This window comes from Esox lucius, chromosome 4, assembly GCF_011004845.1.
Source record: "Esox lucius isolate fEsoLuc1 chromosome 4, fEsoLuc1.pri, whole genome shotgun sequence".
NCBI classification, from domain to species: Eukaryota; Metazoa; Chordata; class Actinopteri; order Esociformes; family Esocidae; genus Esox; species Esox lucius.
This window is the reverse complement of record NC_047572.1, coordinates 405437-423111: the sequence shown is the minus strand read 5'-3', so window position 1 is coordinate 423111 and position 17675 is coordinate 405437. Positions and strand designations below refer to the sequence as shown.

At 39.5% G+C, this 17675-nt stretch overlaps 1 protein-coding gene across 4 annotated transcripts in view; it reads right to left on the bottom strand.

Moving 5' to 3' along the window:
* Positions 1-11034: 11034 nt before the first annotated feature.
* Positions 11035-17675, bottom strand: part of pcdh1b (protocadherin 1b) — a 353309-nt gene continuing 346668 nt past the window's right edge. For 3 of the 4 annotated variants that reach the window (XM_029119484.2, XM_029119483.2, XM_029119482.2), the window contains exon 6: positions 11035-12164. In XM_029119484.2, the coding sequence (XP_028975317.1) occupies positions 11749-12164 (416 nt within the window). In that variant the 3' untranslated portion in view covers positions 11035-11748. The remainder of the gene's footprint in view (positions 12165-17675) is intronic. The other variant, XM_029119485.2, reaches the window with a different exon arrangement.

Genomic DNA, 17675 nt, shown 5'->3' with positions numbered 1-17675 from the left:
TTAGCCACTAAAATCTGGTGACATCATTTAACTTATAAGGGAAATTTCCAACACACTTAACCAGTGGGCAGGCAAAGAGAAGGAAAGAGACTGTGACACCAAAGTATTTTAACTGCAGGTTCCAAGAGGATGTGTGCTATTTTACATGGCACACACTGCACCTACCCCTGTGTGTACATTGTGGTTGAGGATATCAGTGTCTTTCTTTTCTGGGGCTGTTTTCACATGTTCATTGCCCAAAACCATGCACAATGACACCCATAAAAATGTAGTTGCCCATGTACAATAAGATTAAAGTCTTGCCTATACTGCTCTTTTTTTGTATTGCTAAAGGACATGCATTATAGCCATGGAATTGCATTTCTATTTTAAGTATATATATTGAAATATCTTCTTCTTCAAGGCGACAGTAACAAATACAAATTGTTCCAATTGCTTTGCATCCAGTGGTTGTAATGTGAGTGCCTTCTTCCAAGAAACCCTGAAAGTACAGTAGGGGTTTAAACCACAATTTTATCCCAACAATTTAACATAACTCCATCCATTGAGGGTTGAGGAAAAGATGAAGGAAATAGAGAGTTTAGCTTAAAATTAACAGGTCGCAACTCATTGGTCAAAGAGGCTTACTTTGATATACATTTTTTATTCCTGTACAACTCAACTTATTCCACTGTCAGCAAGGTTATGGCAAAACACTGCAACAATCTCACCGCTACTGAATATCCATGCACATCCTCCACCTTGCCACACATATCAGTGAATTGCGCTGTACTAAAGTAGAATGTCAAACAGCCTCCCAACACTGATAGTGGTGCAAACTTACACTGGGACACTGGGGAGAATGGATGGATGAGAGAAGCCATGGTCATAATCTCACGCCCAATGCCATCTAAGCTTTCATCTTCAGGTCAAGCTGCCAACCATGTCAAGTCGGAGCCGACTATCCAGACTGAAGCGTCACAGAAAATGAAGCGCCTCTAACAAACTCCACAACAAAAAGGCGTCAGTTGATGATGCAACTTATCTCCAGAGTGAAGAAATTGAAAACTATGGAAGCGGAGACGGAGGTTGAGGCAGACGCACGGTGCAATAGGTTGTTTATATTCCAGTAGCATGTTTTTGTTCCATGCACACGGTTGGCATAATTGCTTCCACTGACAAATGACGTTTCAACATAATTTTTTCATAACTCCTCAATGAACGCCAGTGATTTAATTTTATCACTTGTTGTCCCTTTGTAGCTCACTTGGTAAAAGCATGGCAATTGCGGGGGGTGGTGGGGGTGTGGGGGGTTATAATGACAACATATGGTTCTGGATTGTGAGAAATTTCATGAAAGTTTTGTTTCAAGTGCCTTACCTTAACCTGTGCTCTGAAGCTAAACTGCATTCCTCTCCGTGAGCATCTAATTCTAACTCCTCTAAAGTAGCTGATAGGACCTAAGAAGTCAAAGCAGCAAAGACAAATCACAAGACTTATATGTTTTTTAGTCAATGAAGAAGTGAGTGGAGGTTTGTCTTTCAGGTGGAGGACAAGGTCTGGAATGGCCCTGGCTGGTTAAAAATAGAGTGTGAAGTGGACATCAGGTGGGTGAGTGGGATAGATGAATGGGAATGGAGGTGATGTAGCGGTGAAGAGCCAGGTTTATGGAGAAAGGAGAAAGGGAGGGGTTTGGAGCAGGAAAGGGATGACGTCCTGGAGAAGGGGGGCTGAGAGAGAGGGCAGTCCACTGACTCTGTACTATTTCCAGCAGTGTGATTGATATGAGAAGGGCCTCCGAGCCCCTGGGGAAGTATGTCCCACCCCCCTTCTGCTTCCCTTCACCCCCTTCTCCCTCGGCATGCTGTGGTTTCCCTCTCTGCTGGGTCCTCAGTGACTTGCCCCGGGCAGACAGTGATGGAGAATGCGCTAACATAGTGGCATCAGGGGGTGGATGAAGTGGAGAGGGATGGAAGCCCAAACCCATGCCCCAGGCATCCCCTGTCTAGCCTCCCTAAACACCCATCCAACCACTTCACTTCCATCGACTACATTTAACAATCTATAGACTTAGAGACGACGGGAGGAACGAGGAGCAACACTAGGATATAAAAAATACAGCAAATAAGAAGTATTACAAAAAATCTCCTCTTTTCGAAGCACAGTGTAGCCTACTATAGAGGAATGTTCTAGTGAGTGTAGGACCTTATCTCACTGCTTCCAGCCATGAGTGCTTTCATTGAAATGCAAGGCATGATTTTTAATCATTCTACTGAGATCTGCAACGCTAGGCTAATCTACATTTTAACATTTCACATAGAGCCTGTGGTTATGTGATTTCCTGCTACTGGTTGAGGCTTGGAAGTAGCAAACAATGTAAAGTATTTCTCCTTCTCAGAAAAGGACTAGGCTACTACTATGTCGAATTTGCATACTCGTCATTAGTTAACCGCAGTAGGTTCAACCCTTTGACCCCAATCCAGTTCCTTATCACTCAGTTTGGCTTTGCCATGAGATGAGTACTGTTGATCTATTTTCATTGCAGTAAGAAGCCAACATTTTTGAATAATTACACTAAGATGCTTTTCTATACCAAACTCCCACTCCTAGGCTGGGATTCAATCCAACCACAGGTTGTTAACAATTCAGGTTTTAAAGGCATTTTCTGATAAAAAAAAGAATGTAGAAACATTACCTATAGGCATTGGCAACCACCCAATATACTGTAAGATTTAATATTTAGCAGAATCATTCGGAAACTCTAAGACCTTGTTTAAATCATATCAAGCGGTAGCTGTTGTAACCAACACATATATAGCTGATGTTTTGGCAAAGTTTGCGTTGTAACTGCGTTAGAGCTTTCAAATCTGTGAGCTCCTACTTTTGGGTGTGGCAGGCCACAAACAACATTTAGCCTCAGGTCCTTGAGGGAAATGTATTTAAATTTATAACAAAGATACAGTAACTGTATTTAAAAGGAAAATTAGGGACTTTGCGAGTCTTAAGGCCTGCATACCTTTGGAATGCAACTGACTGGACACAGACAACTGAGTGTGAGTACCAGCAACATGTTCAAAAAGGACCTCTACAACCACATTGGTTGAATCTGTTTCAAATCTTCCTGACCACTCACATGGCAGAACGATGCCAGGGTCAGATCACTTGGCTTCACACTCCATTTATAGATGAATCGTTGACAGCGAGATAGGAGAATCCACCTGAGTCCTGAAGGACTCCAAATACTACAGGTCAGAGTACCACGGGCCAGTTGACTGGAAAGGTCACATGGTCCCAATACAGTGGAAGACACTGTTGTGGTGTTAATCTTGAAATAGTGAAGTGGTGGGAACTCACTGTTCCATTATACACCTACACTGACTTGTTAGGACAACCAGGCAATTTGCTGGGTCCACATCACACTGACTGCAATAACTGATTTTGGAACTTTCATCACTGACTTGTTAGGACAACCAGGCAATTTGCTGGGTCCACATCACACTGACTGCAATAACTGATTTAGGAACTTTCATCACTGATGCAAGACAAAGAAAACTGAAGACAAGAACTGAAGGACACTTGATTGGAAACTAACTTCTTTCCTTACAATCTAAGATTTTCCTAAATAAACTGATATGGTGATTTCATATGTGTATGAAGGTTTGTTTCTCGCAAGACAGGTGGGAAACTCTATACGATGACAATCCCAGTATTGGACTTCGGCGTATTTATGATGATGCTTAATTATCTTCATTATTATGGCTATCATGGTTTGTTTGGACAGTGAATTGTTCCCTATTATAGGTGGTCCCTGTCAAAGGTAGATGTTTTCCCTATTTTAAAGGTAGAAATCTGTCACAGGTACAACAGAAAAGTCTTTTGTATGATTTTGTCGCATGGATCATGATACGGACAAGGGGGGTTTTGATTGTTCAATGGACTTTGGGGGAAATGTTTTAATCATGATGTCTTGTTCAGTCTGATTTTCTGCTGAACACCGTTAACACTGATAATAACCTGTTGATGTCAATATTTCTTGACCTTTATAATCTTAGGTGGGAACGGGATTGATGACTGACATACATTGAGTTATGTGTCGGAGTGGGTTGTGTCAATTGTCTTATTTAAATTCATTTTAATTTGAGGAACAATAAGAGCTAATTGGTCAGATACTCATTTTGTTGCTTCGTCTTAGTCATTTGTAACATAAGTGTATGGGCCTTTTCTTTTCATTAGGAATTGAATTGTACTTTTATCAAACATGTAATGTTTGATAGGGGGGACTGTGGAATCTGAGCATTAACAATTACAATATGAATGTAAGTTTCAGTGGAAGTGAATGTGCCTAGATAATGAGAACAACAGAAACCTCTCTGTTTAGATTATCTCTCAGTAGGTAGCGCTCTAATGACAGGAATGTTTACGATGGCCATATGGCATGGGGGTTGACTTCTAAAAAGTTAGGAACGCCCTTAATGTATAGGCTAGCTGGTAACCAACATTACAGTGAGAAGAGATTGACTGAGATGAGATTGAGGTTGTGTAAGGAAGACCAAGTCCGTAACCTCATGAACAAGACATTCTAATGCTGCAATAAATAATACACTTTCTCTCTCCCTTGACAAACGGGTATGCTAATTATTACAACCACTATACGAAACGGCCGATATCTAACAAAACCTGTGATCTCTGTAGTTGCAAACAAAGGTTTCTGTACCAAATATTAAGTTCTGCTTTTCTGATGTATCAAATACTTATGTCATGCAATAAAATGCAAATTAATTACTTAAAATCATACAATGTGATTTTCTGGATTGTTGTTTTAGATTCCGTCACTCACATTTGAAGAGTACCTATGATAAAAATTACAGACTTACATATGCTTTCTAAGTGGGAAAATTGGCAGTGTATCAAATACTTTTTCTCCCCACTGTAAGATTGTGAATCAACCTTAGTGTAAAACAGTTATATGGAAAGGTGTATTACCAAATAAAAATAATAAAGAATGACAGAAGGCAGACACCTTTTTTACTGAATGTATTTTATTGTAAAGCTATAAGGAAGGATAATTACAAGATATTGTTTCTTTGATTTGCTCAGCAAAAATAAAAGACCACATTTATTTTTCAAACATGCGGATACTGGTCATAACATAATAAAACAAATTAGGCTGAAAACAAACATACAACCCCAATTCCTCAAAGCCGCTGATTTGCAATGAACATTAAATCAAAATTAACTTAATCAAAGTACAAAGCAATAAAACCAGTGAGTAGTTACAGTAGACGTATTACAAGGAATCAGCATCCTCACCATCTCTGCAAGAACCTGATCACTCTCACCCTAAAAGTCTCTAAATGGAAAAATATCTTACAATTTATACTTGTCATTGGATTTCACCGTGTGAAATGGTGTTTATGTTTTTTCTTATGTTTTTTTTAAACAAAGCCACACTTGCATGTACATAAAACTGTACAAATAAAACAAAACAAGGCAACACAAGCATGTTTCCTATTTAAATATAACCAACAATTAGGCTACAAACTGTAACTTTCTGTAAAGACATAATTTAGTGGCAGCTGTTTGATCCTGTTTTCTCCTTCTCGTTTACAAAGCTCAAATAACGTATTACCTTGGGATTGTGGAGTGAGTTTTACTACAGGATTTGTGATAGGAAAGGGTTGGGGATCCCAGTAACTAAATAACTCTACATTGCAGTGAAAGACTGTATTTATTTTACAGTTTTCTCAACAAATGTTAACTTCTTTGCTTCATGTGATTATGTCAGAATTAAAATGTCATTAAGCACCCACCATGATGGGAAAAAGGAAACAGAAAACAGTCTGCCTTGTGGAAACACAGGACATAATTTACAAAGCCGGAAATCCAATGTTTCTAGTAAAAATAGCAATGACCATTCATATGTATATGTTTATAACAGTGTTGTTTTTATACTATTATTAAAACAATGTTGACAACAACAAAAATGTATATATTCATAAAATTGGCTGTTTCATGCTCTACTAAAACTCCTCATCAAAAAAAGCTAGCACCAACATATGCACGTCTTTGAAAAGCCCCAGTCAATATGCATCTTGTTTAAATGTGTCTCATTGGTCCTGCTGATACAATCTGAGACTAGAGTGAGCTATGACTGGAGTTTTAACATGATTTAACTCAATCCAACAATCCATATTCTATGGACTAGGAGACTTTCAAAACACACCTAAAAGTGTTTTCTGTTACAACTCTAATCTCATTCTATGTTTTTTTTAATGTAGAAACAAACAAAATAATCCCTTGATAGCATTACTTATCATAATCCATAGCAAGTGTCACCCACTCATTTAATTCACTGGGATTAATATTCAACTGTGTTTATAAGCGTACCCATTCTCTGAATCTGTACAGTTGTCTCTTAAAAGGAAAACGGGGATAGCACAGAGGAAATTTTCAACATGAACAGTGTCAGGCACAAGAACCACCTTGTTAACATGTTTGTCTAGTTCAAAATCACCTTTTATTCTGAAAGTACGTTTACGGATACTCAGAAATTTACTTTGACGGATGGTCCTGTCATTCATGTAATGTCTATCAGCACATACTGCATCACATTTTTACAGAGCAGGTATAAGCAGACCTGTAGAGGTAAAGAGCTGTACATGCTTCATTAATGAAGGAATTAAATGAAATAGAATTCAGCAATGAACCAAAGAATCTGCAGAATAAAAAAAATTACTTTAAAATAGATATTGCAGAAGTGTTGGACACGTACACCATCCAACTTACAAATGTGACTCATTCACATATACAATACAAATACTGAAATAACACCTGTGTGCAATGTACAAACATGTGTACATGCGCACAACCACACAACTGCACAAGTCCCTATATTCCCCTTCAAACATCTTTCAAATTTCACCGTGTTTACATCGTGCCCCAAAGGTTAACGGAAAGCAAATAGCGTCACATCTCAAAGGTTAGCTTGTCCGCACCCCTACAAAGATACAGGGTTACTTGGTGCCGCATGACCTCCCCCAACAAACCATTTATTATCACTATCTCTGTTTACTGCTCTCTCAGTTTCTTCTTCAAGGAACTCCTTCCTCTCTTCCTCTGTGTATCTAGCTATTATGGGTTAGAATGTATTGTTATTGCTATCTATTTCATACATTTTGTAGCCTATAGCACAAAGTGTTGGTAACTTTAAAAAAAGGCCTAGTTTGAACCAGAGATTGGACAGTTGAGGAAGCTAAATAGTTAGCGGCACATTGATGTCAGTTCCATTATTTCAACTCAGGGGATGGAGGCTACATCTAGCAATAAAGGTCTGGATAAGTTAAGTTGGGGAAGTCCATAGAAAACTACAGGTTACAGCTTGGAATAGAGACCAGTTCAACTAGACAAAATGACTTGTTTTCATTACATGTTGATAAGGGACATGTTTTTCATTAGATAGGGGACGCCAATTACTGAATAGGGGTCTACTGTTTGATGTACACACTAACAAGCCAGGAACCAGGTAGACAATAAATTAATGAAGAATGACAGAGGCAAGGTTTGAATGAACATCATCGAAGCTCATGAACTTAGTTCATTTAAATTACTTATGCTAATAATTACAAGACAATAGAAAACTGAAACCCAAGTACTGTTGGTTTTAAACAGATTCAATGTATTTTACCCTACATTTTGTGCCTTATCCCTTCATGTAGCATATCATTTCATTTTGTGTCATCAATCATAGAGGTGCTTTCAACAGGAACATGGATTGATTGTCAACATGATAGACCTTTGATTGAAAAATTTACATTATATAATGAATGTTTTAAAATAATCCTACATTTGAATCATTGTATTGCTTTGAGCACACACAAATCAGAAACGAACTGTGAGTCAAAGCACACTAGAAACATATGGAACTTGTTTTGTTCACTAGGACTCCACAGTCTGGCTTTGTGACCATAGTTTTAATGGCATAACCCTTAAAATAACCCACTTGAAACATGTCTTAGGTAGTCATAGCAACCACAACGTCTTTTTGATATGTCCTGTTGTTGTGTTTATTTGTGTGAGTGCTCGAGCTGTGGTAGTAGTAGTCCTGAGGACTTTTTCACACACTTAATTTTTTCCCCTTGTATCAACGTAGTTTCATTATGGCTATTATGGCTGATGCTCATTGCCGCAGGTGAAAACACCATTACTGACAGTAGTTATTATTATGAGGCTCCAAATGAACTTCCAAACAGCTTGCTCGGTATTGTAGAAATGATTGCTGCCAATGAAGGGTGCCTCCAGGCACAATTAAACCCATGCATTTGCATGGTGGGGTGGTATGGAATATGAACTCTGTTAAACCCCCCATCTATACTGCTTCTGCCACCACTACACCAGAGGACCAAATCAGCCTTCACTTCACACCCACAGCAGTTATTAAACAGCCTTTCTACAGAGGGAACTGACTTGGAATGGCAGGTGATAAATGCCTGCAATTTTCACAGAAATGACAACTAGATTGTGCAACTTACAAACAAAGAGGTGTTATGGAGTACATGGCCCACTGATATGCCCAATCTCTGGTGAACCGCAACCTCCCTCACAAATATTTAAGAAGCCAATCACATAACAAACATTTGGAGGACATTTGCTTTAAAACTAAATTAGGCCAAAATAAATGTGTAGAACAACAGGAAAATAGCTATTAAACTGCAACGTTCTCTCAGTCTCATGACAAAATATGTAGAATGATTTCCCCCAAAATAAAAACATGTATTATTATTATTGTTGTGTTGGGTGCATCATGGACGCTCCAAAAGTGGTATCAACCTTGTAGGAGTAACTGGACCATGGAAACAAAAGCAAGCCGTTTAATTTTTTCTGCTCTCCAACAGGCTAAAAGGTGGGAATTGATCCTTCAGTGAGACCTCTATTAGGAGGTTTTGATGGCAGTGGTGAGGAACTGAAACTGCACAGCAGAAGACAGTGACATCCCCTTGACCCAACACATAATGCTAGGAAAAACATTTTCTTCGTGTTTTTCTTCAGTCCAAGTTTAGAGTAAAGATGGGGAATAAGTCACATATATACTTTGCAGGGTTACACTTAATCACTAAACCCCACAGCTCCTTTTGAAGCTTTTTAAATCTAAAGTTAATAATAAAATAAAATGCTTGAAGTCAGATTCTTTGCCAATGTATTTACAGCACTGTACATGATAAACACCTCTCCGCAGTGAAAAATCTTCAAGTTGGAAACATTTGCCTTCAGGTAGGTACTTTAAGTAAATAACATGTTGAGGACCATAAGTTCTTATGTTCAGCAAAGGTTGGAAAATGCTCAGTCACTTGTGTTCACTTGAGGTGAAGGAACACTGCTCTATTTCAAATCGGAAGTCCCAGATTTGAACAGACGAATATGAACAGATAAAACAAAATAACACCTAAAATACAACCCTGTTTCCAAACATTTTGGGACACTGCGTAAAATGTAAATAAAAACATAATGCAATGATGTGCAAATAACCCTATATTCCAAAAAAATTATAGTACAAAGACAAGATATCAAATGTTGAAACTGAGACATTTTATTGTTTCTTGAAAAATATATGCCCACTTTGAATTTGATGCCAGCAACACATTTCTAGTTGGGAGAGGGAACAAAACAAAAGAGTTTGGGGATCTCAACATCTATGGTACATAACATCAAAATATCAAAAAAGATTCAGAGAATCTGAAGAAATTGCAGTAACGTGGGCGTATTCCGAAACGTGGGCGTATGTCGTATGTCACTGCTTTTCAGGAGAGCCGTTTGTAAGAATAAAAACATATTCTGGGATCATTTTCTTTTTGGCATGCCTTCTTGAAGATGTGAACTTCCATGTGACAAACTAGTATGCAAAGTGTAAATACGAAAAAAATGAATGACGCAAACCCTTGTTTAACCCGTGGAAAATACAGGACTATTCCTGCTAGACATGATTGTCTGAGATAACAAAGGGGCTAGAGTTCTGACTGGCCTGCCAAGTCACAGGTTTCTGTCCTAACACAAATACTTGTTCAGTAGAATTGCAACCCCGGGTTTTTCAAAAGTGGACAACTGCAATCACATTGCTATGGCTGTGAACCACATCACTGCCTTGAATGTATCTGGCATAATCAACAAATCTCAGTGGGGACAAGTTGTGAGGTACTACTTTCTGGAGGACAATGATGCCATGCCATTAAAATGAATTAAGGACTATAGGTTTTGTGATTGCGATTGTGGGGCTTCTGGTTTATGAAAGTACACAAACGAGACATTGTTAGTTGCAGCATTGTTATCCCTTTTCACATGTAAGAAGAATGAAGCATCTAACTTCTACGGTTACGGAGCAGTGAATAAACATGTTTTTCATTGACGCGCCTGCGCATCAATAGAGCTGAGAGGGTTTTTAACTAAGCAGCAACATAGCTAACCTTTCCTAGTTTCTAGCTTAATTTTATAGGTTGCTAGCTTTACCTGATTTACCTATAATGTTAGTTATTAATACTGTAACATTTCATGTATGATGGGTTTATTTGTTCATTTATTTGTGTTTATTAGAGACCAACCAGACCAGTTTACATGTAGCACAAGGTCTGTGTCCCCATCTGAATACTTAAAGAGCTGGGTCAGGCTCAGACCTAAGAGGGTGTGAACTATGCTGAATGTATGTAAACAAAGACAAGTTATCTGGCAAGTGTGAATCTCTATTAAGCCTATTTTCTCAGAACTAGGTAGAGCTGATTATCAACATTTAAAGCAGCATCTTTCCATAACCTTATCAAAATGAAGTGTATCATATACCTGTATTATATAGCTCTGAGTCTGGACCTTTATAAAATGCCAAAATCAAATTTAGCAATAGGACCTCATTCCTGAATTCTGTTAAGTTAAAACTCTACAATGTAAAGAAAAAAACATATATAAACAAGAAACAGAACAACTGTTGCCTTCTCTGGGCCTGAGCTCATTTGAGGTGAAGTGGAAAAGGATCCTGTGGTCAGACAAATCAAAATTTGGAATTATTTTTGGGAATCATGGACGCCACATCCTCCGGACTGAAGAGGAGAGGGACCATTCGGCATGTTATCAGCACACAGTTCAAAAGCTCGCATCCATGTTGGTATGCATTAGTGCACTTAATTTTGTTTTTGTCTCAGTTTCAACATTTGATATATTGTCTTTGTACTATTTTCAATTAAACATAGGGATAAATGATTTGCACATCACTGCATTCTGTTTTTATTTGCATTTTAGGCAACTTTTTGGGAAATGGGGCTGTAGATAACAATAAACTGTACTATACTCCTGTGTCCACCACCCTTCCCCACACATAAACACACAGGATTGTTTTTAGTTCCTATGGAGCAACATTGTCCATCGTCTAAAAAAGAAGACAAAATTGAACTTGCAACAGTAGGTAAATAGTCACCAATTAAGTTATCACGATATACTTAAGATAGCGTAGATTACATTCCTTCGGTAGTCGTTGTATTCGCCAAGTACCTTTTATCATTTGGCTTTGACAGATTTTTAACCATCATTTCATATGAGTTTTTTGGGGATTCTAAAGCCTCTTAAAGACTTATGGAGGTGGTGGTGCTATGGCAATTATAAGACGGCACAGCATCTAGGCACAGGGGCAGTGAGAGGGTTGCTTAGGGTAATAGTGGGTGTACAAGTAAGGGTGAAGTACATGGGCTATTTATTTATTTTTTATCAGGAAGAGGACCATATCTCGGCCACATCTCACAGGTAAATCTCTCTCTTGGAGCCCTGGCTGGTCGGGGTGGTAGCAGAGTGGTACTCGGCTGCCTGGCTCAGTGGGATCTCCTCACAGTCTTTGCCGGAGTCGCTGCCCCCGGAGTAGGCACTACTATAAGGGGGCAAGAAGCGTATGTTAGTGATCTTGGAGCCTCCACTGCCACCTCCACCACTCACACGCTCCTCCGCTATGGGCTTAGGGCTGCAGTTCGCCATGAGGTGCTCCTGGCCCTCACTCTCCAAGTAAGGCACGAAGGTTGAGAGCTTAGGGGCATTCTTGGTGGAGCTCTTATGATTGGGGGAGGGCTGGCCAGGCATCCAGCATGCGTCAGAGTGCCCAAACTCTGTACACTCATGGGTGCAGTTCCCTGTCATGGCCACATCGGGCAGGGGCCTGAGATCTGCAACGACAGAAAGGGTAGAGGGCAAGGGTAGAGAGTTAATATAGGAGCAGAAATTTGAAAGAAATTCTATAAAAAAATTGAAGGTGCAAGAAACGTTTTCTGATTTCAGCTGTGTACCCACTGTGCCCAACCAAGGCAAATTCAAACATTCCCCATAGTTAGCTACATTTTTACTCCTTAGCCCATTCTCCAAAATATCACAAATAAACAATCAAAAGATAATGAAATTGGTTGTATATGTATTTTTCAAAATTCTCAGTGATATTCCTTGAATTTAATTGCTACTCCTCCAGAGTTGTTAGTCCAATCCCCATAAAACGTTGTATGTATAATTTAAACATAAATGTTGTTTTACACATAAGGAAGGTTTTGAGTGAGGAACAGAAGGGTTCAAATTAGGAGACCACTGAAAATGTAACGCTTCTGTTCCTCCCTCAAAACTTTCCTTTTTTTTCTTTTTTGGAAAGGAAAGAAAAAGGTGCAGTGGTCTCTAAATTTGTTCCGGGGCTGAATATAAATTTTTTATTTTAATGTTATTGAGGTAATGTTCCATCAATATTCTTTAAGTGGCCTAGCCATACACACTGTACAGAATATATCACAATTAAGTGAAATGACAGACCTTAAGTTACGGAAAAACTTTTTTATTATGAAAATGCAAAACAGCACCTATGGGGTTAGGGTAACTGAACAGGAAAAATGTTGCTGCATCCATTACCCTAGATGGAAGAGGGTGAAATGTGTGTCACTCTCTGTGCAAGACAATTAACCATAAATAGTTCCCTGTCGCCCAATTTGTCAGTCTCCTGCACCTCTCAAATTAGGAGGTGCTGGGTTAAAAAAAGGAAATTGATTGGATCTTGTGTTTGATTCACATCAAGCTGTAAGCTTTTATAACAGATCTATCAGGGGCAGACTTATACTAACATACTCCGTATACTCCAGCCAGGATAAACTTATTAGATAAGCAATCAGTGGATTTATAACAATAATAAGAAATCTCATAATGCATAAGATAATAATTTATTATTCAGTCACAGAGCAACAATTGCCAAAACATTGCCTAATGTGATATTTAACAGAGATGTAACCACATATCACATAGTGGGCGTTGAGTGTGAAACAAGATTAAATATATTTAAAGAAAAACATGCTCAAGGTTGACTAAAATGTACTCTAATTATTTTACACAGTCAATTAAGGCAAAGTCAACAACACTGCTGCTTTTTCACTTGCCGTAATGAATGTTAATATAACACACAGACAAGTTCTCTTCTATGCCTGTGTCGCATTATAAAAATCACAGCTTAATGGAAAAAGGTCAGCATCCCCAAGAGGAAATATCAGTGCGTATGCAGAAAGTAACCTTTCTTCTGTGCGTGACATTAGATTATTCTTTGATTCTGGGGGGTGAGATCGGAGAGGAAAATGGGCTGTTCAGTTCTCTAGGGAAGCGATTATTTCCCAAACTGCCTCTGCTTCATGCATAATTGAAATTCATTGCCCATGTACCATAGAAACTAGAGTAGGTTTTTCCAGAATTGTTTTGGTAAAAATTAATTTTAAGGGGTCCTTATTACAGTTTAGTTACATATTTAGGGGGTCAGAGGGAAAAAGGTAATTCTCAAAAAAGTGTATTACCAAACAAATGACCAAAATGTCAAGCTACTTTTGAACCAACATAGGGTACCAAAGTGATATTAAAAAAACTAACAAACCAAACCAATTTCCAGTGGCACTGGAAATGTTAAATGTTAAGAACATTTAACTGTTGCTGCTGGTCATTGACAGCCACATTGATCGCCACGAGCTAACAATCAGCAATTTGATTTGATGCATGTATTACCCCATTGCAGACTCCACCCTCTGTAAACCAAATAATTGGCCTATGTTTTCTTTAAAGAAGCTATTGATGCTAAAAACTAATTTCGCAAATTATTTTATGAATTTCAATACAGAGAGAAAGAGTAGCTGATCATACACACATTTGGCAAATGTGAATTTGCATGAAAAAGCACAGAAAGTACTGTTTTTAGTTTTGTGTGTTTTGTGCATTTTGGGGACACTCAATTTGTGTGAAAAATTCATTAATTCACAGGCCGTATTTTGTGCGTTTTTTGGGTGACCAGATTTGTGTGAAACTGCACGAATTGACACAACATGTAGAATGCTGAGTAGTGACTGTGTGTACTTATCCAAAATATTATACTAAGGTCTATTTCTAATTGGGCTTGAAATGCTTTTGTAATATGAAAGTACAGTAGGGTGTAGCTACCTCCAGTTGCAGATCTTGAGTCAGTTTAGCATTTTCTCCATAACTTTTTAAGGTTAAGATTAGCAAAGGGAAGCTGACCCTAGATATTTAACTAACTTTATTTAACTTGTGGCAGTTCACCTGTCTCGCAGAGACCTCGACCCAGCAGCAGTCCCATCTGGCATGAGTAACAGGCAATCAGACACAACCCTTGACACCTGAAGGGGTAATCCTGTATCCCTATCCCCTATAAAGTAGGTGCAGGCCTTTTAAGTGTACCTAGAATTTCTAAACAGCCAGAGTCAGGGCCTTTTCTCATAGAGCTCCACTACTGTGGAATGATCTGCCAATTAAGGTTAGAAATGCAAACTCAGTGCAAACTTTCAAGTGTCTACTAAAAACTCATCTCTACAGCACGGTTTATAATTAGGTGTAGCCTGGCCCGGGGGCGTGAAGGTGACCAGTAGGCTTGATACTGTCCACCCTTGCTGTCTTGCCAGGTGGGCTCACGTCGCCACTGGGATGCCCTCCCTCCAATGCCTTTCGGGGGAAGTCACTGGCTTGTTGTTGACTCTCTTTTGCGCACTTGTGCAATTGGGCTATACGCTGCTGGCAATACTCGGCCCTCATTCAGGGGGGTTGCGGTTGGTGGGTGTCCCTTTGGTTGATGCCTGGCAATGTGGGGGGGATTTCCTGCCTGTTAGGCCCTGTCCGGGGCCTCCCCCGGGTAGGGCCACAGTGTTGCCGGTTCCCCCCGTCTCAGTTACAAGGTGTTACACTGCTATATTATTGTGCTGGGGGATATGAGGAATGCACTTTCTAACTTTTCTCAGTCTCCTCCAGTTTTACATTTTAGGAAGAGATGAGGTCCTGGTCCACACCTGCGGAGTACCTGATTTGGGGGGCCCGTTGCTGTCCCTGTCCTTGTCCACCTGGTCATACTTTTGACCTAGTCTAGAATCAAATAGACTCTGGATTTAGCCCAGAGAAATGTATTTATTATTCCAATTGGACTCTTAATATCTCACCCGGCACAGCCAGAAGAGGACTGGTCACCTGAGCTTGGGTCCTCTCTAGGTTTCTTCCTAAATTTCGGCCTTCTTAGGGAGTTTTTCCTAGCCACTGAAATTCAACACTACTGTTGTTTGCTCCTTGGGGTTTAAGGCCGGGTGTCTCTGTAAAGCACTTTGTGACAACTGCTGTTGTAAAAAGGGCTTTATAAATAAATTTGATTGATTGATTGATTGAGCTCTGTGTCCAAGCACATTAATAGAGAGGCGAAGGGAAGGAAAAGATGTGGTAGAAAAAAGTGTACAAGCAATAGGGATAACCGCACTCTGGAGAAGATTGTGAAACAAAACCCATTCAAAAATGTGGGGGAGATTCACAAAGAGTGGACTGCAGCTGGAGTCAGTGCTTCAAGAACCACCCCGCACAGACATATACAAGACATGGGTTTCAGCTGTCGCATTCCTTGTGTCAAGCCACTCTTGAACAAGACACAGCGTCAGAAGTGTCTCGCCAGGGCTAAAGACAAAAAGGACTGGACTGCCGCTGAGTTATGTTCTCTGATGAAAGTAAATTTAGCATTTCCTTTGGAAATCAAAATCCCAGAGTCTGGAAGAAGTGAGGAGAGGCACAAAATCCACGCTGCTTGAAGTCCAGTGTAAAGTTTCCACAGTCAGTGATGGTTTGGGGTGCCATGTCATCTGCTGGTGTTGGTCCACCGTGTTTTCTGAGGTCCAAGGTTAACACAGCTGTCTACCAGGAAGTTTTAGAGCACTTCATGCCTAATTGCCAAAATTTATGGAGATGCAGATTTCATTTTCCACCTGCACACAGTGCCAAAGCTACCAGTACCTGGTTTAAGGACCTTGGTATCCCTGTTCTTAATTGGCCAGCAAACTCGCCTGACCTTAACCCTATAGAAAATCTATGGGGTATTGTGAAGACCCAAGACCCAACAATGCAGAAGAGCTGAAGGCCACTATCAGAACAACCTGGGCTCTCAGAACACCTGAGCAGTGCCACAGACTGATCGACTCCAAGCCACGCCGCATTGCTGCAGTAATTCAGGCAAAAGAAGCCCCAACTAAGTATTGAGTGCTGTACATGCTCATACTTTTCAGCTTCATACTTTTCATTTGGCCAACATTTCTAAAAATCTTTTTTTTGTATTGATCTTAAGTAATATTCAAATTTTCTGAGATACTGAATTTGGGTTTTTCATTAGTTGTCAGTTATAATCATCACAAATAAAACAAATAAACATTTGAAATACATCAATCTGTGTGTAATGAATGAATATAATATACAAGTTTCACTTTTTGAATTGAATAACTGAAATAAATCAACTTTTTGATGATATTCTAATTTTATGACCAGCACCTGTATACAGCTCTGGAAAGAATTAAGAGACCACTCCTAATTCTTCTTAAATTAGCATCTCTACTTGTATGGCAGCCATTCCATTCCAGTGTATGTTAAATTCCAACACAGGCACACCTCATTTTACTTAATGAGGTACTGATTAGGTGATTACCTGAGCCAAAACTAATTTAACAAGGAAAAGTATAAAAACCCCAGCTGTGGTCATCACTATCCTCTTGCCATAGGACCAGCTGGATGGCAAAAGTACCTCAAAGGTAATTTGAATAAAATAATTCAACTATTCAGCATGACAAAAGAGTTGAAAAGAAAAGCTTTGTGTGAGGAAAAGAAGGGTTTAATTCTGGCTTTATTGGCAGAGGGATACAGTGAGTATCAGCAGTTCATAAGAACAAGGTCAAGCAACAGACAACAAAGCTACAGACTGGGTGAGGGTGAAAACGACTATCCACTGACCGAGATGGCCGTCAACTCATTCGAATGTCACTCAACAACCGTAGGATGACATCAAGTGACCTATAAAAAGAATGGCAAACAGCAGCTGAGGTGAAGTGCACGGCGAGGACAGTTCGAAACAGGCTCCTAGGGGCAGGGCTGAAGTCATGCAAAGCTAGAAAAAAGCCCTTCATCAATGGGAAGCAAAGAAGAGCCAGGCTGAAGTTTGCAAAAGACCATAAGGTCAAATTTTCAGCTTTGCCCAACCACGTGTTGTCTAATTATTAGATGAAAACCTGGAGAGGTCTCTCGCACCCACTGTGAAATTTAGTGGAGGATCGTGATGATCTGGGGATGCTTTAGCAAGGCTGGAATCGGGCAGATTTGTCTTTGTGAAGGACACATAAATCAAGCCAAGGTCAATCAAGCCT